This window comes from Ictidomys tridecemlineatus, chromosome 12, assembly GCF_052094955.1.
Source record: "Ictidomys tridecemlineatus isolate mIctTri1 chromosome 12, mIctTri1.hap1, whole genome shotgun sequence".
Classification (NCBI taxonomy): Eukaryota; Metazoa; Chordata; class Mammalia; order Rodentia; family Sciuridae; genus Ictidomys; species Ictidomys tridecemlineatus.
In genome coordinates this window covers 31,374,996-31,394,730 of record NC_135488.1, presented here as the reverse complement: position 1 = coordinate 31,394,730, position 19,735 = coordinate 31,374,996, and the positions used below count along the sequence as shown (strand labels likewise).

At 45.4% G+C, this 19,735-nt stretch overlaps 1 protein-coding gene across 2 annotated transcripts in view; it reads left to right on the top strand.

The window, feature by feature from the left end:
• Positions 1–19,735, top strand: part of Tmem87b (transmembrane protein 87B) — a 51,315-nt gene that overhangs the window by 13,630 nt on the left and 17,950 nt on the right. The window contains exons 7-15 of one of the 2 annotated variants that reach the window (XM_078028302.1): positions 394–455; positions 809–992; positions 4,876–4,975; positions 8,219–8,312; positions 12,571–12,644; positions 14,109–14,215; positions 14,305–14,363; positions 15,436–15,539; positions 17,671–17,744. In XM_078028302.1, the coding sequence (XP_077884428.1) occupies positions 394–455; positions 809–992; positions 4,876–4,975; positions 8,219–8,312; positions 12,571–12,644; positions 14,109–14,215; positions 14,305–14,363; positions 15,436–15,539; positions 17,671–17,744 (858 nt within the window). Of the gene's footprint in view, positions 1–393; positions 456–808; positions 993–4,875; positions 4,976–8,218; positions 8,313–9,844; positions 9,919–12,570; positions 12,645–14,108; positions 14,216–14,304; positions 14,364–15,435; positions 15,540–17,670; positions 17,745–19,735 lie in introns of both variants that reach the window. The other variant, XM_078028301.1, reaches the window with a different exon arrangement.

Sequence of the window (19,735 nt, the reverse complement as noted above, 5' to 3'; positions counted from 1 at the left end):
CGTATGAGAAGGTAAAAATTGAGCATTTGTTGGCATGGTTTGTGTTTTTGAAGCCTTTTTGGAAGTGATCTTTGTTTGTTTGTTTGTTTTTGGCACTGGAGATTGAACTCAGGGGAACTCGACCACTGAGCCACATCCCCAGTCCTATTTTGTATTTTACTTAAGAGACAGGGTTTCACTGAGTTGCTAAGTGCCTCACTTTTGCTGAGGCTAGCTTTGAACTCACAATCCTCCTGCCTCAGCCTCTCCAGGCACTGGGATTACAGGAGTACGCAGCTTCACCCAGCTATTTTTATTTATTTATTTATTATAATTGGTGCGTGATTATATTTTAAGACTTAAGATTGTTAACTAATTTTTAAATTTCTTCTTCTCTGATCCTATTGTTACTAGTTTCTCTTTCAATGATGGGGCCTCATGGATATATCTCTGCATCAGATTGGCCTCTGATGATTGTAAGTATTTCTCTCTTTGTTTTTTCCTTTTGAAAAATGAATTTTGTGTCCTAATTGGGAAGTAAAAATTTTAAGAGTGTAAGGGTACTATCATTGGTAGCTAATGCTTTTGTTTTGTTTTGTTTTTGTTTTTGTTTTTGGTGCTGGGGATTGAACCCAGGACCTTGTGCATGTGAGGCAAGCACTCTACCACTGAGCTCTATCCCCAGCCCTGGTAGCTAATGCTTTGACATATCCTCTATTTCTGGTTCCAAAGTGACTGGAAAGTAAAGGATTGAATATTCAAATGTAGAAATGTCAACTTCCAAGTGGTTAGAAGCTATAACTGACTAAAATTGCTTTTCTTTCTACAGTTTTACATGGTGATGTGTATTGTTTATATATTATATGGTATACTCTGGCTGACGTGGTCTGCCTGTTACTGGAAAGATATATTAAGAATTCAGTTCTGGATTGCAGCTGTAATTTTCCTAGGAATGCTTGAAAAAGCAGTTTTTTATTCGGAATACCAAAACATCAACAGCACCGGACTATCAAGTAAGTATTGAGGGTCTCCATACCTATAGTCCTGCCTAGGAGTTGCCCAGCATCTGGGAGCAGAGCCTGGAAGGTGCTCCTTCCTGCAGGGGTTGGGAGGAGCCCTGTTGTAGATGAGGAGGAGGGAAGCCAAGAAGAGGCAGTTGCTGTGGGTCCCTGATCTGGGTGGGCATGCCTCTTCGTTTTCTGTTTTCCTTCTTGATAGCTTTCCCTCCTGGAAAAAAGAAGATTCACTTATTCCCTTTCTCTAAGGTTCAGCTTAGATTAAAACAACACAAAGTTCTGGACAGGAGGATTGAGAAGAGGCTGGTCCTTTTAAAATAGCCCCTTTTCCCATCCATCTTCTTTTCCCTTTTCTAAAAAAGAACAAAGGACACGTGACCACAGGGAATAAAGTCAGTGACATCAAGGTGGACAATGCCTGGACCTTGCTGTGTCCTTTCCCACTTCTTCACTCCTGCGGGAGTGGCACCATCACTGTGTACACAGTGGGACGTATGAGGCAGGGATGGCGTGTGCTAGGCCTCCCTAGGTGGCCTCCACAAGGCCAGGGAAATAGAGGCTCGGTTCCCCCACTGAAGCTGTGGAAAGGGGAAAGAGCTCAGGATGGTTGGATGTACTCCAAAATGTACTTCTTTTTTTGTTTATTTGTTTTGTTTTGTAATTGTAGACAGAATGCCTTTATTTTATTTGTTTTATTTTTATGTGGTGCTAAGGATTGAATCCAGTGCCTCACACATGCTAGGCAAGTACTCTGCCTCTGAACTACAGCCCCAGCCCTGAAATGTACTTCTTTGTGACAGTTATAAGTGATCCTGGTACAGAGTTTCATGGACATCATTGTCTGCTGTTTATTTAAAAAATACTCCAGGAGAAAAAAACAGATGAAACATTTGTGATAACATCGATAATTACTGAAGCCGAGCTGGGGTTCATGGGAATTCACTCTACTGGTTTTTCCCTTTGGGGAATATGTGAAATTTGCCAAAATACGGCATTTAAAAGGGTTATGGAAGAGAATAAAGAAAGGCCAAGCGTGCAGGGGTGCCTGGTGGGGGAATTGCTGCTGTAGAAGCATTTGTGGTATGGTGTGGTGTGGTGTGCACACGTGCATGCTCTAGCTCAGGATGAGGGACCGGTGGGTCTGCTGCTTACGGTGAAGCATTGCAGACTGCCAGAGAGAGCAGGTCAGTTGTGGTCATGCAGAGCTGAGAGTGTAAAGGGTGGCCTGAACCTGGGTGAGAGCAGCGGAGGATGGAGGTCCATGAAGAGATGAGAGGTCATTCACCATCCTCAGGAATGCCAGGTCCTCCTGTGATTTTGCACCAGAAGGCTTGGAAGAGAAACCCTGTGCTGCCGTTCAGTGATATCAATGTTATCACAAATGTTTCATCTGTTGTTTTTTTTCAGCATAGCAGAGGTGCCTGGAAATTAGGCATGGGCTGGTGTCCCTTCTGATGTTCCCAAGAGGGGATTCTGTAAGGTGAACTGTCTTGCTCAGCATTGTTGAAAAGCCACTAACAGGGTGGGAAGCAGTGGTTGTCAGGGCCCCTGAAAATAGGTTTTGTCAGGCTGATTTCTATCTGGTGAGCAGCTGGACTGGCAGCTGAGAAAATGTAATAAACTTAAGATAGCTAGGTTTTCCCAATGTATTTGTGGGGTCTCTTGTGATTTCTTACAGACAAGATAGGAATATGAACTAAAACTGGTTATCAGAAGAGGTCATGCAGTCAGTCTTGTCCATTCTATTCAATTCTTTTCAGTTTTGTCACATTCTATTCAGTTTTGTGGATGAGAGCCTGGCAGGAGAATAAATACTTAAGAGGCCTAGAGAGTCATTTTAAGTAGACCCTTTTCACCTGAAGATATATGATGGGACACAAAGAGACATGACATCCTAAACAGGGAAGTGGAATTTAATGGGTAAGATTTAAACTTGGGGTTGGAGTGCAGATTGCAGAAATATGGATGGCAAAGTTTTTAGAAGGATTTGAAGGTTGAGGCTGACGCAAAACAAACTCGGCATAGGCAGTTGAGAGGGCGGTTGCCTCCCACAAGCTCCTGCGGCCCTAGAGTGGCATAGGAGCAGTCGCTGGGGCGGAACTGAGTACCTGCTGCAGGTCAGGCTGTTCCAGGAAGGTGTATCTGCGCTGCTTCGGAAGGGGCAGACGGTTCCGATGGAGTAGCGGGGGATTTGAGAGCACACCTATCTTCCAACCTTTGTGTCTAACCCCTTCCTCACATTCTGGCCTCTCCTGGAGGCCTCCTTTCTGGTTTCTTGTAAAGGTGTGTCTTCTGTCAGGATCTCTGTCCCCAATATACAGACCTGCGTGTCACCTACCAACCCCTGAGGGCCTTACCAGCTTGCTAGCCTCTGTGTGCAGAAATGACATTCATCCTTTCTGCCTGTGGACCTGCCTTGTCTAATCCCAAGCTCACTGCCCGTCCAGGCTTTTCTCCTGCTGCTGCTAGACCTCGGCCGCCTCCTTGCCTTCTTCCTTGCCCTCCAGTTCCCTGCCTATCTGAGATGTTGGAAAGGCTCTTTTTGGGCTTCGTGCAGGACAGAGCTGAAAACACCATGAGAGGAAATGTCCGGGGCCTTGTTACTGGCCTTGAGCCCCGGCTGCTCTCTGAACATTTGCCTACTTCTCTCCATCTTTGCTGCCAGGACTCGCCCTCTCCTGCTGAGGTTTCAGGATTGACCAGTCGAGTGTTTTTCTTGCCCTCAGCCTCTGCCCCCCCACCCCAGCCCCTGACCCCCACCCCCGACCCTGTTGTGGGCCGAGCATCTTGGGAGGCCAAGCTGTCCCTTTTGTTGCAGTAGTCTGCCGATGTTTTCTGAGTGGCCAAATGAGTACATTGCCTTGGCTCTGCAGTCTGTGTCTGTTCTGACTTCTCAGTTCTGCTGTGGAGGATCAGGCCGCCGCAGAAGACACACAGGCATGGGGCACGGCTTTTCAGTAGAACTTTACCAAAACAGAAACAAGGCTGGCTTTGCCCCTCTTACTCTCGGGTCCACTCGCCATTACTGACTTCCCACTGCACAAGCCCAGACTCCATAACAGGGCAAAGACCTGCGTGAGAGGTCGTGCTTTGTCGCCAGGCTCTTTTCCCAGCATCCACATTCCACGCCTGCTGTCAGCATGCCTATGTGCTAGCTTCTCCTCCTCCCTCCAGCTCGCCTGGTGCATGCCATTATCTCTGGGTCACCCTTTCTTTTCCCACCTACTTATGCTTAGCCTTAAAGTCCTATTGTGGATCAGGTTGGGCTTCCTCCAGTCCCAGGGTTACTGTGTCACGTCCACCATGCAGGAAATAGGGTGAATTCTGTTTACTTGGGCAGAGTACAGGTCCCATGCAGGTGGGGATCAAGGTTTCTGTTCTGTTATAGCCATCCAGTGGGAGCATAACATGCGTTTGTGCATGCACGCGTGTGTATGTGATGCTGGAGTTCAAACCCAGGGCCTCAACACACTGGCCAAGTGCTGGACTCCTAACAGATGGGTTTTACATAAATAAGTGATGAAGGCATCCTGAGAAAGAATTCTGGTGGGTGTTATGACTTTCAGGTAGTCACAGGACAGGAAGAGGGAGAGTTGTGGTAACCTCCAGGGGAACTGAGGATGCTCAGGAGACAGGCATTGGGTGACAGAAGAGCACTGCCAGCAGAGCTGAGCACATTTGGAGCGAATTCTTCAGGAGACTATGTGGCTTCTCCATCCCTGAGGTTTCAAACATCAGTTGGCTTGGAGAAGAACTTTTAAAGAAAATCTGGCTAATTGTTCTGAGTTCAGACTGTAGTTGTTCATAGCACACATCTAACATCTTGGGTGGAAGGCCTTCAAGGTACACACAGTGAAATACTTTCTTTTTTCCCCCTCAGCCCAAGGCTTATTGATATTCGCCGAGTTGATATCTGCAGTTAAGAGGACGTTGGCCCGCCTCCTGGTGATCATTGTGAGCTTGGGCTATGGTATTGTGAAGTAAGTAGTGGGACATGGGAAACATACCCTGTCTCTTACCTAGTACACATTATGATCTTGGTGGAACTGGAACCTTCTCTGTATCATTATGCAAATCTCCAAGGGGAAAATCCGCAAGAAAATGGTTTTAAGAAACTTCCCGGACTGGGGCTGTAGCTTAGTGATAGAACATTTGCCTAGCATACGTAGGATCCTAGGTCCCATCCTTGGCCAAAAAAAGTAAAAAGATTCCCATGTACTAGTTATTTTATGTTATTTTCAAATAAGTATTCTGAATTTGAATTTTAATAACTTTATAGTAGGTTAACAAAGTGTTAACTTGAAGGATGATGGAAAATCTAAAATGATTCTTGAAGTTCAAGCCATTTTGTTTTCTAGCCAGTACAGGAAAGCTTTTAAAATCACATTTGAGTGTTATAGAGTTGATTAGACACCGTGTCAGCAGGATTTCTAATGATCCTGACCATTCCCTGAGGACCTCGCTAGCCTGGAGCCACCAGCAGGCCTTTCCTCTCACGTCTGTAACTCCCTGGGCAGAGTCGGGAGAACTCGTCCTCTTTATTCTCACTGCTGTTTTCAGACCATTGTTCTCCCTGCCTTCCTAAATTCTCTTACTCCCAGAAGCTCACGCCTTCAGATGGTCCCCTGGGTCCCTGCTGCATCTTCTCAAGGTGCTCTGTGGGCTGCCAGACTCCTGCCCTTCATCTTCCTCCCCAGCGCCTCCCCTGCTGGAGTTTCCTGTGCTTCCTGGTCCTGGGCAGATGGGCTCACGCCCACCTCTCCTGCCCTTGGCTTCAGCTCCTCCCACAGCTGGTCCCCGTGGTCTTTTTCTAAACTTCACTGTCATGGTTAAGCGCACCCTCTTCATAGTTTTAATTTTGAACATACCTTTTCAACTGCCGTCTCCTCTTTCCTGTCTCTCATAAATTGGCTTCTGATCTTTCTGTCCCCAGTGTGCCCTCTGACCTTTGGGCCCTAGCACCTTCAGTGTCCCTTTCCCTGTGTGTCCTCACTTGGCTTCTTTGGCTTAGCTTCCTTGGTCCTGCAGGGTTCTTGCCCCTGCTGCTGCCCTTTCTCTTGGTTGGCCTTCTCGACAGCAGCCCAGTCCAGCCGGGTAAGTCCAGTTTTGTGACTGTGTCAGGCTCACCCCTGCATAGGGACATCTGCCTGGGACGGCACTGGACTTCACTGCTCTGTGCACTTGAGCTACTGCTGGGGTCTCTCCTAGACCCCGTTGCAGAGCAGCTTCACCCCTCTTCTCAAGTTTCCACCTTCGCCCACCCCCTCACAGCTGCCCCTGGCTCTCTCCTAGCTGAGAGTCTTCTGCACTGTGGTTCTCAGGTCCTGGCTTGCTGGGACACCCACTACACGCGCCTCTCTTGGCCGTGCACACATCTCTGCCCTGTGCCCCTGCAGTAGTTCCAGTTTCCCTGTCTTGATTTTCCTCCCCGGTTGATCGCTCTGTTTCTACCATTTTTAAAAGCAAGGTCCCCAAATCCCCCCATGGCCCTCCCTGCTCCTACCTCACTTCTCGTCACCATGTGTGGTGCGACTTCTCCTTTGAGCATCCTGCACTTGTCACCCCAACTTCCCGTGTAATCTTGACATCCCCAGGGGAGGTTCTGCCCCCACTGATCCACTGAGACCCCTCTTGTCAGGTCACCATGACATCCCCTTGCCTGTCCACGTGGCCCTGCTTAGGCTGGTCAGGGGTCCAGCTGTTAGCTTCTGTTCGAGCCCTGGCTTCGCTCAGTTTGCAGAGTGCCTCGAGAGTTCTGTCCTCAGTCGCTGGCTGTTCCTTCCTCGGCTCCCTTGCTGAGTCCCAGCCTTGGAGTGCCCACATTGGGCTTCCTACTCCGACTCCGCTCGATTTGCCTTGGTCGGCCTCTTGACAAAATCCCAGCCTTGACAGGTCCAGCTTTACCACTGCACCAGGCTCCAGTGCTTCCTCCCCATCCAGACCTGTGCTCCTCCACCATCTCCCAGGACTCCAGTAGTGCATGCTGGGTGGCCCCCGGCCCTTCATCTTTTTTGTAAAGCCACCTATTATGGCCATTAGTATTTATTGCCTGTCCCCCTACACTCAAGTGTGAGTCCCGGGGGCAGGAGCCTTGCTGGTCTTGGGTCTTTGGCTCTGAGCCCCAGTGCAGTCCTTAGCACGTGCTCAGTAACTTGCACCGAATGCCTGCTTGTGCATGTGAGCTTGGGTTTCAGGGAGTTGAAAAGGCTGTAGGCAGGAGGCCTTTTTTTTCACCGGTGTCATTGAGATTCCTTCTCAAATGCTCTGTGTGGCCTGTACGGTAGATAGCATAGACCCCGTGGCCAGGGTCCGGCCCTGCAGTGCAGGTCTGGTTGTGAGCTTCAGCACCAGCAGTGTGTTGGAGCTTGGGTGAGGCAGGGCACAGGCCCTTGCTGAATAGCCCTCCACTGCTGGCTTCTCCTGTTGGACTCTCCACTCTGGTTTTCTGGTTATAACTAGAAGATTCACTAAACTAGGTAAATAATTTTAAAGATTAATTATGGACTTTAATCTTTATTTAGATTTTATTTCAAAATGACTGCCTTATTTTTTTCAAAATCAGGTTTTATTCTGGTAGATTCAGAAAAGGGTTTTTTGTATTCTAAATGTATGTGCTGCAGTCAATTCTGACTTAAAAATGTCATGAAATGTTTTTTATTTTCATATTATTGATTATAAAAAACACTACCTTTGCATTTCTCTAGTTCATTTGTGTTTTACAAGTCAGAAATGTTATTTTTAATTTCTCAGTTTAAAGGATGAAGCTAGATTCTGTTAGTGCTCCTGTTCCAAGTGGCACAGGCAGAGATCAGAGGAAAGCCCTGGAGTCCATCTGTCCTCCAAGTCAGAAGAGCAGTGAGTGGCCTCCAGGCAGACCTTTCTCACAACAGTTTGTAGTAGGGGTCCTGCCAGTGGCCATTGGAAGTGGTCACTTAGCTTCTCAGTTTCCACAGCCTTCTGGTCCACTTGCAGAAACAGTATCCGATTGTGGTCATTGTGTTGCTTGAAGTTGAGCAGAGTCCTCTGGCACTCTGCTGTCCTCCAGCTGTGCTTCCCTGGCCTGTGCAGCTTCAGGTCCTACAGGAAGGGTCCGATAGGAAGACCACTGCATCCTGGGACAGTGCCTCCCAGGCTGGGGCAGACTGAGCTGCTTAGAGAGAGGTGCCCTTCCCGTGTGCCATGTTCTCAACAGCCTTCCCTTCCTCTGTCTCCCTTGGCTGTAGGCCACGTCTAGGAACCGTCATGCACCGAGTGATTGGACTGGGACTGCTCTACTTCATCTTTGCTGCTCTGGAGGGTGTGATGAGAGTCATTGGGGTAAGAACTGCATGATTCCCACCACCCTTTTTATTCTTTTTAATACTTATTTTGTTTTTTCAGTGGACACAATAGTTTTTTTGTTTTTTGTTTTTAATTTTGTTATTTTTATGTGGTGCTGAGGATCAAACCCAGGGCCTCGAATGTGCTAGGCAAGTGCTCTACTGCTGAGCCACAACCCCAGCCCTCCCACCAACCCTTTATTATTGTTTCTGTGAAACGTATTTTAGCTCCTGAGATGATTTTTTTTTTAAGATCCCAGAAATTTTTATTAAGAAAGACCCCAGCCTAGCTTTTTTCCCTGAGATATTTACCTTTTATGACATGATGTCCTTCCCAGAATCGGCTCCATCTCAGACTGTCCAGTGGTTCTTCATAAAGAACATTGTCTGTGCCATTTTCAATCTGCACACATTCATATCTTCCTTCATTCTGGATTTTAAGATGTGTCAACTGGACAAAGTCAGTGACACCCTCCAGGCATATCAGCATGACATCTCATCGCTTCCCTAAGTCTTATTGGTTTGAGATTTCTCTGTCTCTTGTGGCTATTTTGGGGGTTCAGCAGGCCCCATTGTTAGGCCCAGGAGGTACGTTGGGAACAGAGACTAGAGCGACGCGGGCAGCAGTGCTGCTGGTGAGGAAGGGGTGATGTCTTCATCTGTGAGGACCTCTCCATGTCCCGCTTTGGCTTTTCTTAATACTCGACTGGGCTGGGTGATTAAGGTGACTGTACCCTACCTTGTGATGCCACCCAGAGTGACCTTTAGGTTAGATGTGTGAATCAGATCATTGTGCATAGGGGGGGCCTGTGTGTGTCACCACAAAAGCTTCTCTCACATACTGAATCTGACCCCAAAGCAGGACATCTGTCCAGTGAATGTCAAAGCCTCATTTCTCTTCCTCTCATGTGCTACATCCATACCTGTTAAATACACCTGCTCTTTTTTTCTTTTAGTAGATTTATTTTTTCATAATAATAATGAACTCTGAATTTACATTTATATAATTCACATGAAATTTTTCTTTGCTAAAAAGAAAATAGAAAAGATACCTATTCCACATTTAAGTGGAGCACATAAATTGCATTTCTTTAACCTTCTACCTAACATTTTAGTGATTGTTTTAAATATGACTCGTCAGGGTGAAGCTCGGTTTGTGTTTGCCTCAGGTGCAGCCCTCCTTGTTTTACTTCCTGTGCCTCTTCACACAGTGGGGAGTCTGGTTCATTAGCAGTACTGGCCGGAGATTTGCTGAGAGGGAGGAGATTGGCAGCTTGGGACTCAGTGCTTTTTATTTGCTAGCCCATAATAGTTTTGCATTGCTATTATCAAGTGAGCTGGTGACCAGTTGACATTTGTTACTGCCAAACAGATCATTTTCACATGCTAAACACAGTTCTCTTAAGAGAGAAAAATTTTTATGTGACATCACACAGTGATAAAATAAACTGAATTGTTTTCCTTTATCAGATAATAATTGCTAAACTGTGATGAAACTTACATTCAGGCTTCCCTGTTTTTATCTTCCAGGGTTCTAACCACTTAGCTGTTGTCTTGGGTGACATTATTTTAGCAGTTATTGACTCCATTTTTGTGTGGTTCATATCCTTTACTGTGTCTTTCTAAAACAGTTTGTTGTATCATTAAAATCAGTTTACTTTTAATTCGTAATAATGATAGAATAAAATGTGGTTATGAATTATTGTTATCTTAGTATATAAGTTTAGTTGAAGGTGAAGAAGTAATAACTCCCCAGATAAGGACTGTCTTTGTATTTTCTGTTTAATTCCGCCAGGATTTAGATGCTTTGTGTGTACCTTGTACTGATGAGAAGAAGACTGTCCCTGCATCCCTAAAGAGGGGACAGATATATAACTAGCAGTAATACTGCAGTAGCAATTGCCTTTTTAGAGTGGTTAATATGAACAGAGGGAGGAGAAATTAATTCTGGCGTAAAACCAAGGAAGCCTTCACAGGAACGATAACACTGACTTTGAAACCGACAGGACAGGGGGCACTTATCAGGAGGACTGGGAAAGGCTTTCAAGAAGAAATGAGGGGAACAGATCGTAGGAAGAGAACAGTGGCAGACTGTCTGGGCAGCTTTCCTGCTGGGCACGTTTGTTGTGAATCGAACAGGTGGGACAGAGGAAGGACAGCACGGGGTGCAAGTCCCTCTAGCAGCTGCCGTGGAGAGCGGGAGAGTCACGACAAGTGGGTGGCATGATTTGGGAGTGCTGTGAGATGACCTGGAAGAGGAGACAGGAAGTCTGGTCAGGAGTCACTTGCAGGGCCCTCAAGACCTACTAAGGGTCAGAAAGATGTAAGTCCAGCAGTAGCGTTGCTAGAAATGGGTTCTCAAAGGTCTCAGGTGTATCCTTGGGGCTACTGGCGGCAGTGTGGCAGTTCTCGGGGTGGTGAAATTGGAGAATGAGCCAAAATGAAGGCGGTTTGGGCAGCCCAGGGTGTTCCTGGGAAGAGAGTTGGCGGTGCCAGCCCGGGCTGGACGCAGCTCTGAGGTGGAGTGCTGGGCCTGGTGTGCAGGAAGCCCTGGGTCCCACCCCGGCACTGCCAGATGTACAAATAAAAACATCACAGCTTCGATTTGCAGAGGGGTCGAGCTGGAGCCAAGGGTCAGATCAGAAGTCGTGTGGTGGGAAAAGGAGGCAGCTGTGACATCACCCAAGGAGAATAGGCGGCCCAGTGAAGTAAGGAACTGGGCTGGTGCCTCGCTGCAGGGGAAGACGAGGCTGAAAGGGGGAGCAGAGCTGAGGGAGGTGGCAGGGCAGGAGACCACCCTGGGGAGATAGACCTGTGCTGTTGAGATTGCCGTGCCACGTGCAGGGCTGGGAAGGGCAGGCTTGGAGCAGGCTCTGGTGGAGGGGCTGCGGCATGTGGCAGTGGGGGCACTGTGGGGACAGTGGCAACTGGGTCCTGCAGGGACCTGAGTCATAGGTTAAGGGTGGAGATCCCTGTCTTTTTTTCCTCTGTGATGAGACTGGGGAAAATGGGAGGAATTCTAGAGAAAATGTGAGCTGCTCAGAGCAGAGTTGAGGTTGTGCGTACCCTGGACGTGGTCTGTCTCTCCCACATTACATCCTTGTTGACACTGTCCTGGTCGATAGGTTTCATGTTTTACCATGTTCTTTTTGTTTCCACTCTGTAACACTTTCATCTTTCACCATTTAATTTTTTTTACTGTTTCCCTTGCATTCTTTTCATTTTCTCATCTGTTTCTCACAGGAAGGCCCAGAGGGCTTGAGCTTGCCTATGTCTCTTCCCTACAGGGAAGACCTCCTTCTCCCAGGTTTGCTGGCGGAGGGAGCCCTGCCCGTGGCTTCTCTGAGCCCCATGTAGGATGTTTTCTAAGCCTGGCCTGTCTATTCTTTAAAGTCCCTATTTGTGAACTCTAAGTGTTTTTGTAAACTTTCAAATTAAAAAAACAGTTATGTATTTGTGAACTTCCAAGTTGAAAAAACAAGTCTGGACTTAATTCATTATCCTTTCTCTTCAAAGCAGTGGTTCTTGACCTTCTTTGAGTACTGGATCAGAAATGGCTTTGGAAATACCATGAAAGCCGTACGAGCTCCCCCACAGAACACGCCCCACTCCAGGAGCCCTGCCCACAGGGGCTGTTGCAGATTCCTGAATTATACTCACAGGCCCTCTGAGGTGCCTCGTTAAGAAATAGCACCCTCTGGGCTTGGGGCATACTCCTGCTACTTGGGAGGCTGAGACAGGAGCACTGCAAGTTCCAGGCTACCCTGGGCACTTACTCGAGGCCCTGTCTCAGTCTGTCTCAGGCCCTGCCAAAATGTGCTCATGGGTTCAACCCCCAGTACCAGGAGAAAGAAAACAGAAGTCCAGAAATTAGAATTGCCTTGATGAGAGGAAGGAAATCTAGTATCCATTTCTGCTGGATCCTGAACTTTTGAGGTTCGCCTTCAGATTGCTGTTGGCTAATTTCCACTATTAAAGCAGAAAGTCTGCTGTATGTATAAAACCAAAAACAGAACAGACCCCAGCGTATGTCCCCAATGATCACAGATGACAAATGAGAAGTAGGGCACGATAGATACAGAACTGAATGCTTCAACCAAAGACTTTGCTTCCTCTGAATCTGAGGAACTTACGTGGCTACTCATGTAAGAACTTGACCCTCAAGGAAGACAGGAGAGCCGCAACTCTCCTAAGCCCAGCTTTTCTCATGTGTGCTCCCACTTTCTCTGCTGTTGTGTTTTGCTGTTTTGCTGCAGGCGAGTGATTCTGACCTTGTCCTTCTGGCCAGCCTGCCTCTCTCCCTGCTCGACTCGGGCTTGTGCTGGTGGATATCCTTTCCTAGCACAAGCTGGGACCTCACTGGGGACAAGCCTGTTGCTCTTGCTGCTGCTTTCCTATCACGGGAGGAGTGTTTAAACTGTACCCCAAATAGCAGTGTGTTGGTAAGTGAAGGCTTAGGCAGCTTCCCTTGTACTTTTGATATTTTTATTCCCTGGTTTTTAAAAAACATTTCCAAATGATTAAACAAGGCCAGGTTTTTTCATCTTGCTGTTTAAGGAATAAAAGCATTTTTGTAAGTTCTAACAGTAGCTCTGGTGGACTGGGTTATGTTACTTTAGAAATTGATGTTCTTTGTAATATTCACCATTCAGGAACACTGAAAAGCAGTTTTGTAGCTTTACCAACTACTTCAGTTTTCATATGAAAACCAAGTTTTTGATTTATGAAATATTTAGAATTTAAAATAGGCATAAATGCTCCCTTCTAGTGCCCAGCTCTGCCCGGGCAGTGTTCAGTTCACAAGCAATGCTGGCTGGTCTGCTCCAGAGGGAACCAGGGTCAAGGCAGAGATCTGGCTGCAATCCTTGCTTCTGAAAGGCGACATTACCTGAATCCAGGTTCAGAAATCCCTGCATTTGTGTTCTGGGAAAAGTCTGCTGCAGAGAAGCCCCCTCCACACAGGATGTGAATGCCTAGCTGACCTCTTGTTATCTACTGGCCAGTCTGCACCAGATACTGTCTGGACCACACTTTAAGCCCTCTCCTTCCTGATGGCCCTGAACTTTGACCCATAGCCCGAGCCTGCATAGCCCTCTGAAAGGCCTTCTCTCACCTGCTGACTTTAAGGAAATCCCCAGTCAAATCCAGTCCCACACCCCCTCCTGTTCCTTCTTGCTGGCCTCACCCTTCTCTGCCTGACCTTTGTGACTCTTAGAGACCTGTAGTCTTCTTCCTCCTGTACAGTAGCCCTCCCCTCTTTGGTAGTGTGTCCAGGAAGGTCTCCACCTACTGAAGATCTAGTTTATACTGCATATGTTTTTTTAATCTAGAGAATGGAGCTGGTAGATGACCTAACTTCCCAATTGTGGTCTTTCAGAAAATAAAAGGAGAATAGACCAGAAAAAAAAAAAAAAGGAGAGAAGCAAACAGGCAAGCTTGAGCCAAACAGCACATCCAGGGGCATCTGTGCTGTGTCTGACCTGGGGTCTCAGCGTGCACAGCTTTCTCCTGGACTGCACACACTTGGCTTGGAATGAGCATGAACCAGGTGTCTTTGCCAGCGGCTGTCTCTTGAAATCTGTTCATTCTTCTCAGTTGTGGTGAATTTTGAAGCAAATTCTGTATAATATGTCAGGATTATATACTATTGGTTACAATCACATTTTCTGTGATAAAATTTCTTCAAATTTTAGGAACTGTGTTTAGCACTATTAATTTTAGAATATATAAGATTCTTATTGGTTTTTAGTTATTCATTACTATTTAAAATGTTTTCCCTTAACTATTCTCACATTTTTATAAGTTTGGCACAAACGATGAAGACCCTGAGGCTAAGAAAAAACACAGTGAAATTTTCCTTATATAGGCACTTTACAAATACTCTCATATTTGCTGTGTTGGGTAAGTGATTGACTTTTTCTCATTATGATAAAGCATTTCAATATTTCATGTTCTGTGCTCCAAAGGTGACTTTTTAATGTGTGTTTCAGCTTCCATAGTGTTTATGGTGTGGACAACCAAGACATTTAGAATTGCAAAATGCCAATCAGTAAGTAAATCTTCCTAGTTAAATTGCCATTAATTTTAGTTATACTATTTTGTGGAATTTTGAAGAATTTAGTTTGTTTACAAATAGAGGTAATTTTGATGGAAAATTTCCTTTTACTTTGAATGATATTGTATAGAATTACCAACACTTTACCTCTTTTAAATGAACCTGAAAAAGGAATTTCCCCTAAATCTCCTTTTTCTATCATGCTTTTTTCTAAACTTCTTATATATTTTCAAAAAGAATTTCCTTCCTGTAGTTTAAAATAATAGGAAAGGACTGTAGCCGTAACTCAGTGGTAGTGTTTGCCTGGGTTCATCCAAGCACAAAAAGTAATAAATAAATAAAAAGACAGGAAATTTTTTTCTCCTTGCATGCATACCATGAAGTTGGGTGGGCTTTTGTCTTTTTTTTTTTCTTTTTTTGGTGCTTGGGATTGAATCCAGAGACCTGTGCATGCTAAGCCCACACTCTGCACTGAGTTACACAGCAGCCCAGGTCTGTGTCATGGTGGGCTGGAGTCCTTAAGCTGGGCGTGTGTCGGTGATGGTGTTTTCAATGTGAGCCTTCAGAACTCCCAATGAGTGTTTGAGTGTTTTAGTTGGAAGAAAATGCCTTTCTCAGACTTGCAATGTGAAAGACCCTCTTTTAGGGGTCTCTTGAGTTTGGTGCTAGTCTCTAGTTCTGCATAAATAATCACAAAGTGCCCCCTCAAGTCCTGAGCTACTGCTGGCTTAAGGACAATGTAATGAAATAAGAGGTAACTTTTTTCTTTCTTCCCTCATCTTAATATTTTATACTCAAAGTTCTAAGTGTATTTTTAGGATCTTTTGTTTTCTAAATCTTTCTGTTCACCCTAAAATTTCATGGAAAGGCATGTTTGTAAGAGAAAGTAGCACTTTATAAACACTTCAAACAATATAGGTTGCTTAAAAAATAGGTACTTATTTATTTGAAAGACTTACTTGTTGGAGAGATGCCATTAGTCCTCGTCATGGTGCTCTGTTTGGATGGGAAATCTGTATGTTTGTCAGAAAATTAACTTCTCCTGTTTGACATGCTCTTCTTGTAGGACTGGATGGAACTCTGGGTGGATGAGGCCTTTTGGAGCTTCCTGTTCTCACTCATCCTTATTGTAATAATGTTTTTGTGGAGACCATCGGCAAATAACCAGAGGTACCTAGCATACGTAGCTGAAGTTGGCAGGCATTTGTTGACCCCTCCTAGAGTCAAAAACACTTTGAGAAACTGGGGAAGTAGTCTTTGCTTTTAAGCAGTATATAGTCAAGTGGGGCGACAAACATAAAAAATGCGAGATAGTGAAATAAGAGGTGTGTAAACCAGTCTAGAGGGGAGAGGGACGAGGACGATACCAGGAGGAGGCATGCTGCTCCTTTAGGAAAGGAGCAGATGGTGGAGGATTGAGCTGGGGAAGAATGTGCATCTTCTGGGTGGGGGAAGGCGAATCAGGCAGTTTGGTCAGAATTGAGGTTGAGTGTCTCCTCTTTCTTTTTTCTGTTTTCACATGGTGCTGGGCTTGAACTCAGGCCCTCATGTGTGCTAGGCAAGTGCTCTATCACTGAGCCACAGCCCAGATGGAAGGTTGAGTATCTCTTATCCAACATGCTTGGGACAGGAATGTTTCAGATTTTGGATTTTTTCAATTATTAAGCATTTGCATAGATTTTACCAGTTGAACTTTCCTAACCTGATTATCTGAAATCCAAAATCTGAAACTTTCTGGAGCACTGACATGATGTTCAGAACATTTTTAGATCTTTGGATTTGGGGTGCCCCACCTGTGCTTATAGGGGAGTAAAGCTGGAAAGGAAGGGTGGGACCAGAGTGGTGCAGGCTTCAGTGTCACGTTCAGAAACTCATGCCTTGGGCTGTAGTGATGGGAAGACCACTTCCTGCCTCACCTCTCAGCCTACGGAAACAACTATTATATTCCTTGTCTGTCCTTCAAGGAAAAAAGGAAAAAGTATGTGTGTTGCTCTCCCCCTTTTAAAAATGGCAGTCACGGGGCTGGGATGTGGCTCAAGCGGTAGCGCGCTCGCCTAGCATGCGTGCGGCCCGGGTTCGATCCTCAGCAGCACCACATACCAACAAAGATGTTGTGTCCGCCGAGAATTAAGAAAAAATAAATAAATGTTAAAATTCTCTCTCTCTCTCTGTCCCCCTCTCTCACTCTCTCTTTAAAAAAAAAAAAAAAAAAAAAAAAAAAAAAATGGCAGTCATACACACGTGGCTCTGTTTCACACCTTTTTGTGTAAGACGTGTCTTTCCATGTTGTCATTTGTAGGTCCAGTACTTTTTAAAAACTTTTTGTTACTGGGGACTGAACCCAGAGGTGCTTTACTACTGAACCACATCCCTAGCCCTTTTTACTTTTTGATACAGGATCTCACTAAGTTGCTTAGGCTCTCACCGAGTTGCTGAGGCTGGCCTTGAACTTGTGATCCTCCTGCCTCAGCCTCCCAAGCCACTGGGACTGCAGGCACGCGCCATCATAGCTTACCACATTATTTTTTAAAGGCTCTATGGCATTCCACAATATGCCTACAGCAGTTTATATAAGCAGTTCTCATTATTAGACATTTTGTCTTTAGACTCTTGCTGTTATCAAGAACAAGAATGCTGTTGGACATCTGTCTGGGTAAACTCTTGTTAGTGGAATGAATGGCAGGTGGAACTGTGATAGCTAGTACCAGAAGGTCTTGAGGAAAGGAGGCTTTGATTAATCACCATCAGCAGGATGTTTTCATCCACAAAAGTGTGACTCCACCAGGGGTTTTATTTTCACCAGTCAGACTTTCTCTTCATTAGGGGACAAGCTGGAAAGCCGCGGGCAGGAAGGAGAACCTCGAGGGGAGACAGAAGTACTGCAGGGCATAACCTGCCTGAGCACATAGATTGTATAGATTGTGGAATTGCTTTCCAGAAAGATTTTATCCACTTCTGCTTTCACCAGCATAGCTTCACGGTGATTCTTGCTGACTCGAGAATTAAATAATTAAATTTTACATTTTTTATTAAAGAACCTTTCAACATGTAGGGTTTTTTAAATTAATTTACTTTTATAAACCTTTATTTTATTTATTTGTTTGTTTGTTTGTTTATTTATTTTTATGTGGTGCTGAGGATCAAACCCAGGACCTCCCACATACTAGGCGAATGCTCTACCGCTAAGCCACAACCCCAGTCCCAAGATGTAGGTTTTTATATATAATGACTACTTTAGATATAAACTAAAAATTGAACAGGTTTAAGCACACTAGTGACACTATCCTCCTTCTTTATACAGATATGCATTCATGCCCTTAATAGATGATTCTGATGATGAAGTTGAAGAATTCATGGTAACGTCTGAAAATTTAAGTGAGTGTTATGTTTTCTCTTTAAGTGACGGTTGTACTTGCTGTAGCAGGTCAGATCTTTCCCTGATGTGATACGCAGCCACATGCATCATTTTAAATTCTCCTGTAAATATTTGTAAACGTTACCTAAAGGAACCTTTTCTTATGATAGGCGCTCATAAAAAGAAAAGTCAGCGATTAAATTTGGGGATTGCCAAATGTAGCTGGAGCCTTTATTCCTTATTTGCACTTAAAGCATTACAGTGGGCATATGGTTCTCACATCGTGGTCCCAAAGTGTGGTGCTTAGTCTGGAGAGGTGCTGGTCTTACATGGTGTCTGGGTTTCTGTGCCTTGTCTCTTCTTGCTCTTCTAAAAGCATGCACACCTATTGTTTCCCAGTTATGTCCACAGCTTGTCTAATATGGTTCCAGTACCATGTATTTTCTCTCTGTTGGTCTCCACATCGCATTTTGCAGTCTGGTTTGTCTGCCATGTGCTCTAATGAAGCCCTCAATAAGGCAGCATCAAGGTGTAATTCAGATACTGAGAGTGACTCTACCTGTTCTGTCTTGCTTTCCTTCTGCTTTGATTTCTCTTATTAGTAACATTCTTTCTCATAATTTATTTTGATTCTTGCCTCATTGTCTAAAATTCTTTGAAAATGCCTGGTCAGCAAACATCATGGCATGATCAGCGTGCTTCCAGTGCCCCTTCCTTTACCTCTTCTCATCTTCCTCTCACCAGCAACCCACTCTTTCATGTTTTTTTGACCCTCCTGTTAAGAAAGTTCAGAAACCCAAAAAGCTTATTTATTAAATTATTATTATTAGAATTAATTAAATTATTAGTATTAGAATTCCATGCACTGAAGTTCCAGCTTCTGGAATGATGGGGTGAACTGTAGCGACACACTTTTGTGTTGATGTCTGACCAGTATCTACTCAGTGGACACTGACAATACGGAGCACTGGAAAGCACTGGAGAGCAACCAAACCCAGAGCAGAACCCGGGCAGTGACCCTCTTCAGAGTCCCCATTGACAGAACCTATCCTGACACATGGCCTCTGGGGACGCTGGCCTGCCCACAAAGGGGGAGTGGAGAGTGGAGAGTGGGGCTGTGCAATGCCTGAAGACCGCAGGGGAACTCTGTGAAGGGGAGAGCACACGTCTCTCAAGCCTCCACTGATGCTGAACGGGGCCTGTGCTGAGCAGGACTCCAGGATACCAGAGAGGGAGGCCATTTGCCTGAGGAGTAGAGCAGAGATGTGGGGGTTGCCCACTGCGGCTTTCGAAAAGTGAGTCTCAGCAAGTGAAAGGGCTTAGATGAACACCTTGGGCTTTCCTTGAAACCGCTGAACAAACCATGCTCTGGGATCTTCGGTATTCACCTAAAACTAAAGCAGAGCTGGAGAAAACCACCCTACTGAAATCTAACGAGGTCAGTACAGGTCAGCAATCCATGGGAAGTTCAGGAGAGAGGGAACCTGGGAGAAAGGCATAGGCACGAGAGGAGAAGCGAGAACCAGAGCACTACAACTGAAGATCTAATGTCTGACGTCACTCGCTGGGTTGGATTAACAGGAGACGCGCAGGTTGGATGCACAGAAGGGAAGGGTGAACATTTGGAGACAGATCAAAAGACATAAACTGAAAATTAGAGAGAAAGGCTAGAAACAAAGTGAATGTGACCTGAGTGACCCATGGCCTTATTGAACATTCTGCACGTGCGTAACTGAGCTCCAGAGGAAGAGGGGATGGGGAATAAAAATATTTGCAAAAACACAGAAATGATTAATAACACTAACCTTGGATCTGCAAAGCTCTAATGAGAAGCACAGAGGAAGTGTTCAGAGACCTTAGAGGCAGACTACTGAAAACCAATACAGAGCTTTCCAAAGAAGCCATTGGAAGAAGGTACTTTACACCCAGAGACCAGTGACAGCAGACTGAAAATTGGTCATCAGCAGAGCTGGCCTAAGAAAAATGCTAAGGGAAATTCCTTAGATTGAAG